The sequence below is a fragment of the Priapulus caudatus genome, unplaced genomic scaffold (genome assembly GCF_000485595.1).
Source record: "Priapulus caudatus unplaced genomic scaffold, Priapulus_caudatus-5.0.1 Scaffold1821, whole genome shotgun sequence".
In the NCBI taxonomy this organism is placed as follows: Eukaryota; Metazoa; Priapulida; class Priapulimorpha; order Priapulimorphida; family Priapulidae; genus Priapulus; species Priapulus caudatus.
In genome coordinates this window covers 22,478-34,619 of record NW_014578882.1, presented here as the reverse complement: position 1 = coordinate 34,619, position 12,142 = coordinate 22,478, and the positions used below count along the sequence as shown (strand labels likewise).

At 40.4% G+C, this 12,142-nt stretch overlaps 1 protein-coding gene across 1 annotated transcript in view; it reads left to right on the top strand.

Moving 5' to 3' along the window:
- Positions 1-9,459: 9,459 nt before the first annotated feature.
- The window catches only part of LOC106817671, a 6,004-nt gene continuing 3,321 nt past the window's right edge, over positions 9,460-12,142 (top strand). The window contains exons 1-5 of the mRNA XM_014822356.1: positions 9,460-10,477; positions 10,777-10,911; positions 11,088-11,318; positions 11,639-11,700; positions 11,889-12,050. Of these exons, the coding sequence (XP_014677842.1) occupies positions 10,253-10,477; positions 10,777-10,911; positions 11,088-11,318; positions 11,639-11,700; positions 11,889-12,050 (815 nt within the window). The 5' untranslated portion in view covers positions 9,460-10,252. The remainder of the gene's footprint in view (positions 10,478-10,776; positions 10,912-11,087; positions 11,319-11,638; positions 11,701-11,888; positions 12,051-12,142) is intronic.

Here is a 12,142-nt window from a genome sequence, read left to right as displayed (position 1 = left end):
ATGCGTGCGCAAGCGATCGGGCGTTGACCCGGCTAGTATCAATTACATAAGCAGCTAGGTAGGGAGACCGTCTGGTGTGCGTCACTAGGCCTGAGAACATGTAGGTATTCGTGTGAGTGTGAAATCTGAAGCACGTTAGAGAACGTTTGCTTTCACATAGCAAGTACGGGACAACGGATGGGGTAGCGGTGAAATCGGCTGGTCGTTGACCGGGCTGGTTTTGATTATATAATGTCGGTCGCCGGCAGGTTTGTACGGGAAACTTTAATAGGTCGTGTTCGGTAAAGCCTTTATTGTTCGTCGATAAAACGTATTCGTTCGGAAAACGTATAAAAAGAGACGATGGGAAAAGAAATGTTGATGGAATTTGTGAGGAGGAACAGTGTAGATGGATGGAAAAGACTCGGGAGAGCAAGGTGTGACGAGGGCAAAGTCGAGCTAGAAACGTACAGAAGTAGGGTGATGTGAACGCAAAGACGGGAGGAAGTTGTTATGCAGCAAGCGTCGTTGTTTTTTTCTTTTCTGCATTAACTTTGACGTTTGAATATCACATTTGATTATCGTACTGGCACGTTTTCACTATTGTAATGAATGAAATTGACCTTGACATAAAATATTGAAACATGAGTATCAATAAAAAATGTAACTATACTGGCTCGATGTGATGAACTATTTATGTATTATTTATGTTTGAAATGATTTTGATCCAGTAACATGTGCACGCTTCTTTTGTCATAGAGTACAAACATTCTTCAATGACTTGCTGAAAAGGAGCTGCGCAGCACTTGGAAAAAATTCTCAATTGCTTTATCAGATAGGAATTTCAGCAGAGAGGCAGTCCACATGTCCATGATTTATTGTGGATAGATAATGCTCCAACTGTCGAAAAGTCATCCCCTGATGATATTACAGAATTCATCACAAAATATATTTCTTGCTCTAGAGATGTTAGTAATGAAGATGAATCATTTCTCGATTTACAGACGCATAAGCATTCCAAAACTTGCAAGAAACAGAGCAAAAAACCACTTTGTAGATTTGGTTTCCCTATCAAACCAATCCCGTGTACAATGATTCTACAACCCTTAGATAGTGATGAAGAGTATCTTGACGTGTATAAAAAAAAACATGACGAAATTCGAGATGCTCAATGATAGGGGATATGGTGAAAATATAACATTTCAGCAATTACTAGAAAAGTTAAAAATGTCTGAAACAGAATACATAAAATCTGTCAGAAGTTCCTTAAAACAAGCGAAGGTCTTCCTGAAAAGAACACCAGCTGAAATTAGAATCAACCCGTACATGAAACACCTACTAGGAGCTTGGCGAGCAAATCATGATATACAGTTTGTATTGGATGCATATGCTTGTGCAGTATACATAGCAGATTACATGAGTAAGTCCAAATCAAATGTAAGTATGCTACTAGCTGACGCTTGCAAAGAAGCAAGAGACAACAACAACATGAATCCGAAAGAACAAGTCCGACATATTGGTCATAAACTACTTCTTAGGCATGCTTCTTAGTCGTACAACTACCAGTAACAAGAGCATCACGAGACATAATATTCATTCATACTGCTCATCCAAATGACAGGACATTACTACTCAAAGATGAAGACGCAGTGAAACGACTGCCTAAGCACTCCACTGATACAGGAATAGGAGGTCCTCTTCAAGTTTATGCAAACAGGCCTAAGTGTTTTGAACGATAGTGCCTTGCAGACTTCGTTTCACAAATCGATGTGACATTTCCTAATAAAACAACCAAAGCAGAATATTTGGATAACTACGATGACGATGAAGATGATGATCAGGTCAATACACACATAACTCATGATCATGATCTTTGCAATATGATCAACTTCACTTCCAAGAACAGAGTTAAATTCCGTCAGCGAACAAACCCGAAAGTGATCAGATTTGTCAATTTCAATGAAGTAAACGACCCTGAAAACTTTTGTTGGGAAAGATTGATGTTGCATCACTGTTGGCGAAATGAAGAACGTGACTTGAAAGCAGACTGACACTTGCCAGGATCACTACAATCACGTCAAAATTGCTCTACAGACTAAACGAAAACAATATGAAGCTCACCTAGAAGATTTAGAAGCAGCATTGCAGTCTGCATAAATGATAATCATGAAAATGATGACGACATTGCACCAAGTACACAACACCAAGAACTACAAAGGCATGCAGCAAGGTTCAAAAGAGAGCAGGAGATATATATGTTCTTTAATCCTGATCGCCCTGAAAATCAGACGGTTTATGATATTGGCTTGGACCTTGATATATACCATCGATATAACCCCGACAGTATTGGATTCTTAGGTGGTTTACTTCCTGATAACAATTACGGACAGCTTTTACAGTTCCTAAACATGAAACAATCAGAATTTGTGTGTCACGTACTGCATGCACTAAAAACAAAGAATGATCAGTTATTTGCATTTCTACATGGTGGTGCTGGAACTGGCAAGTCTTGTCCTCAAAGCTCTGTATCAGGTTTTAACGAGATATTTCTGTCGTGCCGGTGATAATCCAGAAAATAGCCGAGTCCTTATATTAGCTCCAACTGGCAAAGCTGTATATCTAGTAAAAGGTTCAACAATACATGGCAGTTTGAAAATTCAGCCAAACAAGAGTCTAGATTATAAACCACTGAACGCTGACATTTGCAATACTTATCGAACAAAATATCAAAATGTGCAAGTTGTGATCATTGATGAGATAAGCATGGTTGGAAATTGTATGTTTTGATTAGTACATCTCCGGTTACAAGAGCTTAAAGGCAGTAACAAGGTGGTGGTTTGTGCACAACAATTGGTGGATTTCATGTCATCGTAGTTGGTGATCTGTTTCAGTTGCATCCAGTCCAAAATAGATTTATATTTCAAGACCTTCCTGACAAATTTGGTGGGTCACTTGCTGTCAATCTGTGGAAACAGTACTTTACACTATATAAACTTAACGAGATTATGCGACAAAAACGTGATCAATAGTTTGCACAAATACATAAAATGAGTCGGATGGAATCCATAAAGGCGAACAAGAAAGAACGGCAATCTTCTGCCAAAATGTCACGGCAAATTAAGCGATGCCCATTGTGCCACACTATAGGACAGAGGCTGGATAACCATTTAGCAAAAGTTCACAAATTACAAAAAGGGCCAGAAAAGTGTCTTGCCGTGAGTAAAAGAGCAAAAATAGTAAAGAGCAGTTGAGGTAAAGGTGCAATTAAGAAGTGGTTGAACAGTCTCCACAGGAACGCTTGCATACCCTCACAAGCCAGTTCAGTCAGTACCTGACATCTCTAGAGGGGGGAGTAGAACACATACAGCTGCCCATCAGCACGTTCTTCAACTCGCAAAAATATACCATTATTTGGAAACAGACTGTTAACGAAACCATGGAAAACATGGATATCGTTTTTGAGAAATGGCTCACTCCATTTCCCAAGGTAAACGTGGCAGGAACCGTCAGTAGTTATCTGGCCTCACTAGGACTTTTTATAAGGTTCCTGTGTGATCGAAAGAAACTTCACAGCGTGCCTTCTCTCCATCTAGACGAGGCCGAGAAGAGATGCAGAAAGTGGGGCAGCTGCCTGAGGCCTCAGCAAGATGATGCCTTAATCACCTGCATCAACGAGCTAGCTAGGGGTGAATCTTTATCCCAAGGCTCTTGCTCTCTTCTGGCTGAGGTAGCTCGCCCTTTGAAGGCGTCAGGTCAGCTTGTTCTTTTTACTAGAAATTTTGAGGCTGAGCTATTTAACGCAGAACATCTCAGCCAGCTGCCAGGAAAGCAGACCATATACACGGCAACTGACACTGGAGATAGTCTGGCATTAAAAAGAAGATCTAGAGCGCCGAGGTATGTTGCACTGAAAGTCGAAGCACCTGTTGTTCTGACCACTAATCTGTCAGAACAACACTTCAATGGCCTGTTAGGGACCGTTTCCGAAATTACACCTGATGGCCCACTCATCAATTTTGCATTCAAAAGTAATTAACAGGCAATACTCATCAGGCCTCGCCTATCTTCAATTTTTCCACCGGCGCATCAGAAGGTCATTGCAACACGGAAGCAGCTACCCTTGCTGCTTGCGTTTGCAATGACCATCCACAAGTGTCAAGGTATGACACTGTCATCAGTAGAGGTTCACTGCCAACACGTCATTGCAGCAGGCCAACTCTGAGTCGCTGTCGGAAGAGTAACGAGCAGGAGGACGAGGATTTAAAAGTGTCGCTGTGTTGTCTGTGACAACCCCTTGTACTTTTGGAAAGGGTTTTTCAAACATCACCTAAGAAATACTTTTTGCCAGGACATTTCATTTGTTCTGCTTGTCACACAAAGCTTCTACTCGTTGCAAAACACAAATTCAAGGTAATTCAAGGCAGGAAAAATAACTTGGCGGGAAAGAGACTCTTTCGCAGCTACTCCGACTGAAAACAAACAGCCAGACGACAGTCAAACCACTCCGTCGCGACCTTCCAAAAGGCAAGCAAAATTTTCAACACATCCTCAAATACAGCTTCTCATAGCAACGACAGCGGATTTACGAGCACGAAAGACTCAGAGAAATTTTATGTAGAACAGGCGGCGTGGTACTTTTCCATCTTCCACTACAAGGATGGCTTCGCCACCTTAGTGAACCACTCAACAGCAGCGAAGAAGGTGCTGATAGTGATAGTAGTTGCTTGCCGACTCATAAAGAAAGAGGTATGCTTTACGTTAACGCCATGGTTTATTCGTCCGACACCGGATCCCTATTTCTAGTGGTTATTCTTCCGATGAAATCTAGATAAAAAGTATACATGGATTGCTACTTTAAGTTATATAATCATGACCTCATAGACCTCCATACATCATTCAGTTCCAGGCCATCCAAAAGAAGAAGGATTTGCTGTTCTGCAAGAATGCTAGGGGAAAAAACTTAAATTTTTCATGGTCCTCCGCTATTGCCGAGGTCAGGGAATACATGCCCACTACTGTTGCATGTTTCCATGCCACCTTCCCATTGGCAACGCACGTGAGGATGCGGGCGTCTATAGAACGGTATTGTCGCCCAGAGAACTCCTCTACGGTGGACAGTGTATGGAGGGGAAGAGGTCACGGCAGCTAATCAGGTTATGCATATGCAGATCAAGAAGCCAGTCGACCTGAATGATTGTTGATCTGGTCGATTTCGCCAAAGCATAATCTTGACTTTACACCTTTACAATACATCAACACCTTTACAATAATTCGACACACTTTCTGGTTTATGAAAATTTTAACAAAATCATGCTATGAAAAAGTAGCTCTGGCCAAGCCTAAAATAGCTACCGTAAATAAATTTACGAGAGCTCATTTTTTCATACAAAATCAAAAAAGAGCTCTCGTAAAAAAAAGTAATTTTTAGGCTGATTGATACCTACGATCGATAAGCATGTGCATAGATATTTGTGGAGAGATCTAGATGTCGACAGAGAACCAGATGTGTACGTCAAGCAGGTGTTGTCGTTTGGGGATAAGCCTGCTGGAACCATGGCGATCACTGCACTGAGGCTGACAGCGGATGAAGGTCGAGAGAAATACCCGCGAGCTGCGGAGGTGATAGAAGCCAACACTACCATGAATGACATGTGCCCATCTGTCAAGTCGGAAGCAGAAGCAACACTGACGCCAGAGGTTGATAGAGTGCTAGCCTTAGGTGGGTTCGAGGTCAAAGCGTGGTCCTCGAATATAGATCTTGAAGATGCAAAAGGTGGAATAGTTGCTAAGCCTGAAGGTATGAAGAGTGAAGTAGTTGATAAGCTTGAAGGTGCAAGAACTGAGGTTGTTGGTAAACAGATAGTTGAAGTAGGACATAGCTCGGAACAGAAGGTGTTAGTGTTCAATCACGGTACATACCATTAGTTTGTTTTCCCATTTGACGTTGCAAATATAAAATGGGTTTCTGACCTATTTCCTATTTTTTTAAATGAAAATAGAAAATAGGAAATGGGTTTCTGACCCGTTAGTTTGTTTTCCCATTTGACGTTGCAAATAGTAAATGGGTTTTTGACTTATTTCTTATTTTTAAGCTGAAAATCGAAAATGAGAAATGAGAAATAGGAAATGGGTTTCTGATCCTGTTTCCTATTTGCGAAGTGACGCAAATTCGCAATGCAATCGGCAAACTCCACTACAGATGGCGCTCTCGCTCATGGGCTCAATCACCACTGCCACCATCCGGGTACCCTGGGTCTGGCGTGCTCTACACTGACCTAGGCAAGGATGGATTAATGGCGGCCTACATGGAGAGAAGCAACATGGCGGCAATGGTAATGTTAAGTAAGAATTGCACTAGAAATGACTGTTATAGCGTGAGCAGTTTGGTTTTCTGGAGCGGAGGGTAACTATAGTATGTCCAGAAAACACCATTCATATACTTTTTCAGCAACTGCACATGCCAGATCCTACATAATTCAATCGCTGTTTGACCGGTGCCCTCGATTAAGCTCCGCCCACTTTTCCAAAAGTAAACAATTGAAACACCGTCACTTGTATCTCGTGTTTACGGACGTAACAGGGCATAACTGGTCAAATATTTTATAGCTGCACACAGTACACTCCCAAAAATCAATGAACCACATCAGCATTTCAGTTATTCTGGTCAGATAGTTACTAGATCAGGCTTGGAAGATGACCCAGTTCTCTCATAAATCCCCATTACCCTATTGCTATGCTATAGCTATACATTCTGACTAAGCATGCAGTACCCCCCCCCATTCTCTATCTCTCTCTCACTCTATCTCCATTACACACGCACGCACGCACGCACGCACGCACGCACGCACGCACACACACACACACTTAATTTACTTTCCAAGTTAGTAAATGTGTCTTAATTTATTTTTCTCAGGAAGATGGACTCAACTGTGTTTAGCCAAACACAACTCGAAATATGGCATGGAAATTGATGTTCTCAAGCTACTCCAAATAGATGTGTTGCAGTCAATACTATACAAAGATACAATTGTAATGTTACCTACAGGCTATGGAAAGTCATTAATATATGAACTTCTGCCAGAGTTAAGTGATCATTTCTTGAAAGCATTTGTTTTAGTTATCGTTCCTTTGAATGTCATTTTGAATCAACAGCTGCTGAAACTTGGAGACTATGCAACATTGATCAAGACAAACATGAGCAACAGTGAACGAAAGAAATTGACTGACGGCAAATACACGTTTGTTTTCGCTCACCCAACAGCTAATTGACAATAAATTACTATATGATATTTGGCTAATTCAATATTATCAACACCAAGCAAAGACATTTATTGTCATCGATGAAGCGCACTGCGTGTTGGACTGGGGTGAGAACTTTCGTCCAGCATTTCAGCGTCTCTACACACTTCAGGTAAATGTAGTACACATTGTATTTGATTTATAGTTGTAACAGAAAATGTGAGCTATCGGGCAAATGTGCTTGGATGGAATGTTAATGGTTGCAACATCATGGCAGTTGTATTCATGTTAAGTGTGTTTGGATGGAAAGGAACGTCAGAAGACGCAATATAATGGGGTTCTGTATTTATGAGACATGAATAGAAACACTAAAAGTATTGTTATATTTTTCTTGTTGCAAAGCGTACATCTGTCAACAGTTATAGTTTGTTTTGATCATTTGACATATAAATTCGTGTTTATTTGTCTGATACGATATGCAAGGATGGTCGTATTTGTGTGGTGTGCTGTTGTGAAATTAACGTGAGTAATGTGGATTGTTGGTATGTTTCTTTGTAGGGAAGTCACTGATGATGAGAAAGAAAGGGAGTAAGTGTCACCAACGGTACAAGGACGACGAAAACGTGTAGATCGATGTTGTTAGTACACAAGCGTTTTTTTAATTGATATTAGTATATAGATTGTAGTTATAGATAGTGTCATAATGGAGTGTACAATAGATTAGTGTAGAGTAGTCATTCTGAATCTAAATGTTGATTATATTGTAATGGATTGTAATTGTAATTGTATTGTTAATAATTGATTTAATGTACTACGTATGATTGTATTGTGTTGCACGCTATGCATAATAAATATATAGTAGGTAATGTTATCGAAATCTACAATGTTATTGATTTCTAAAAATAGTAAATAGTAATAGTAAATTATAGTAACAACAAAAATAATGAAAATTTACCTCCATACATCATTCAGTTCCAGGCCATCCAAAAGAAGAAGGATTTGCTGTTCTGCAAGAATGCTAGGGGAAAAAACTTAAATTTTTCATGGTATATACATGAAATGTTGGTAACATTAAAACATATGCTATTACTTGCAGAAACCTGCGTCCCGATGAAGTCCAATCTGTATCGGACAGGAACCTAGAACAAATGCTTGCCATAGCTCTTTTCAATAAATGCCCAAGGAAATTCAACTTTGTGCAACAGTGTTGCCATTGAAATGTGGCATCAAGGAGCACCACACAAGGTCTTCTTCACGCTCAACCACATGGGAATCTCACATGGAGTTGGGGCAGCACGGAGTCATGTTGACTTAATAGGCAAGGAACATGACAAGTAGTAGTTTGGAGGTAATAAACAACAGTGTCACTAAACATATGCTTTAATAAACATATATGCACATGTGTATTCAGATTACACGCAGATCCCTTTCTCATGAACTTTTGAAGCAACATATTCCCTATTTGATACACTTAAGATTACCGTGTATTTATGCATTAATGTCAAATGTTTAAGGTCTATATTGCACGTTTTCTTCTATTCAAGGTTCTACCAACTGAGGATGTGGTAGCAAGCTGAACTACCATCAAGCGAACACATACAGCTTCTGCTTGGATAATGGAACAGAGGCAAAACACCAAAATGTCAAAAGCAAAAACTCCTTCCTGCTGATGACCATGTGCTTTGCTGTTAGAGAAGGAGGCAGAGTAGAAGAAGCTGCAGTATTTATGGACACTATCCCACACGTGTGATCAAGAATATTAACCCCAATAGTGTTCCTTTAAACCATGTTTTCTCATGGTATTTTCATAATTAGGCGAGTCCTATTAAAGAAGAGGATGTAGTCCTTAATTAAGGTAAACATGGTGATGACGACATTGTTCACCAAACGGTGAGGGAGAACTGGCTTGCTTGGATGCAGAACCACACCACCAAAATACACCTATCAGTTGTGACATAATATGCACACAGCTTTAATTCACCTGCATGTAATCAGCTTTCATTGTTGAATATATCGCTTCACACGTCTCTGTGATTATTTCGCTATATGTATTATTTATGTTTGAAATGATTTATGTAGCTTTACAAATGACATGGACACGCCCGCGCGTGTATTTGTGTATGTGTGCGTCTGTGTGTTTGCGTGTGTGCGTGCTTGCGCGCGAGCGCGTGCGTGTCCATGTATATGTGTGCATGCGTGCGTGTGTGTGTGCGTTCGTGTGTGTGGGACGTGCGTGTTTGTGTGTGTTGGTGCGTACGAGCGTGTACACAACATATAGTTACACAGTAGGTATATATATGTGTAGTTAGATGGAAACTATAAATACACTACTTGGTTAGAGAGGATGAAGTGCCTTCGATATTTCTGCATGAAATTATACAATGCCCACGGACATTTATCTCTCACTATCATTTAGTGGTGGCATATATTTAAACGGTACGCAGATGTATATAGTCAAGATAGATACAGTGATTTCCTAATTAAGTAGCAATATCTTAGTTCATCTGTTTACCTAAAAAAAAATATTATCTGTGTAGCTACCTAACGTACAACATCAGAGTGGGCAGAGGGTAAATAAAGAATCTTTGAAATGTGGCGTATCTGCCCGTGAACAGACTTGTACTACAGAAGTGTACCCTAACCGTAATACTAACCGTAAACCCAACCTTAACTCTGACCCTAAACATACTTCACATAAAAATATAAACATAATACTAAACAACCTAAAACTACCTCGGGTACATATCTGTAGTACCTGATACGACAACGACCCCATCTTCTATACTATGGATTGTTACAAGCGCTAATGCATGGCACGGAGTGTGGGCCGTGTGCTTTTCGATTACATAATGCGGCAGGCAGCTACATTTCTATCTGGAGGTGAACATGTGTATATTGATGTGTGAGTGTGAATTATCGTGTTCGCTAGTAAAAGTTTGCTTTTCCCATAGGCAGTAAGGAGCTGCAATGCCAAGTGTGTATAAAAGAGGACGTGGATTTGGTATCGGTAGTTCTTCGGAAATTGCTGAGCAAGATGAGTCTGTTGAAAGTGAAATTCTACGTCCTGGATACGCCAGAGGAGAGGCAAGGGAAAAAAGTAGTTTTCTGGCGTGTGCCAGTCCTCAACGAGGAAAGCACGAGGACCGACGTAACGTTTTTTAACGAGAAATTCGTCAACAAATTTACGAAGAGTCGATTCGTGCAAGTGGGCAACCCTGGAGTCAGAGACGACAATTTCTCTCTGCACGATCGGTCGACGGTATGTATAGATATATTACTCAATATATATACAAATATATAAGTATGTAGATAAAATGATACGCATTCATTCATTGACGATACTACATATCTCTGTGTACAACGTATTGCGTGTGTCGAGCAGGCTGTTACAATAATTTTAGTTATGTGATGTGGAACAGCGTTAAAAGTATAGTAGTATGGCTCGGGGCGTGCAACATTCCGGCAACTATATTCATGTTTACAACAAAATGTATGTAATTGTGTGGATGAAGTACGGAAACGAGATTGTATGTATAAATCAAGGTTTTTTATGTGTAGGTGATGATTTGTGGCAAGTTTGATGTGGATATGGAAGTGGTGAGAGATTTTGCACATGGGCCAAAGGTGACAATTGACGAAGCGTTAAGGTCACCAAAGCGAAGACGTATCAGCGTGTCCGGCATAGTCAGTGATGTAAGTATGATATTGGGATGTCAGTAGCAAATGAATGTTGCAGTGCAACATCATTGTGAAGTAGATAAACACGTTTCGTGAAATGTCTGGTGTGATTTTGACTATGTGAGCAACTGTTTTGGTGTGTGTTGAACAGTGATTTACATGTACATAAACTGCGTGGGTCTATTTTGCAGGTTGTTGTAACGAAGGCGTTACCAAGTACGAGTAGTGAAACGCAGCAGCGAGCACAATTTAACGTCTGCGATGTTGCCGGCAGCCCTGTGAAGCTGCCCATCAAAGTTTGGGGCAAGCGGGCTGTAGAGATAGCAGTGAGTGACGGGGATGAGGTCAACATTGAAAACTTGGAGATTGGCTTGTTCGGATCACAAAAGGAAGCTACTTTTACCAAAAGTACCAAGATACAGGTAGGTTTTCAGATGTTGTGACAAGGGAGCTTTAGTTTATTTGCTAAATCGTCATAGTGACTGTTATAGGCTGGACATGCTATTGACATCTATGTAGCATGTCTATATGGCTGGCTTATTGCTATCGTATTGAGAAAGACTTGTCATAGACATATTGAACGTATAGATGACATGCATCATATTGGATTTGCACAACAAGTGTGAATGATTGTTACAAAGAAATGTATGAACGTGAACTAATCTTAATAGCTATTTGTATGTATTCCAGCTGCACTTATTTATGCCTCGTAGTGGTGTGGTAAACAGTGTTTTTGATGCAGGTTACATCAGTGTCCGTTGAAGGCGAACAACAGGGAATACTCAGAGGATTTGACATTGAAGGGTACGTAGAGTATAATTGTAGTAGTGTTAGTGAATGAATTTGGTGTTGTAAACACACACAAGACGTTTGGACAGATGATTAGTGATTGATACGAGTTAAGTTTTTGAAATGCGTGCAGTAACGTCCACACATAAGTGACATTTTTGCTCACACGTGACTTGATGAAAATGTTGTTATTGTGTGTGTAGTGACACTGTGACGGTCGAAATCACAACCGGTACGTCAGCGAAGATGTGGACAATGAGTCTGGAATTGTTCGACACGCTTGGAAGTGAAGAAGATATAATTCATGGGTTGGACACAATGAAAGTGACGTTTACGGCCAGCAAGGGCCAGATCGTCAAAATCAGGTAAATGTAGTACACATTGTATTTGATTTATAGTTGTAACAGAAAATGTGAGCTATCGGGCAAATGTGCTTGGATGGAATGTTAATGGTTGC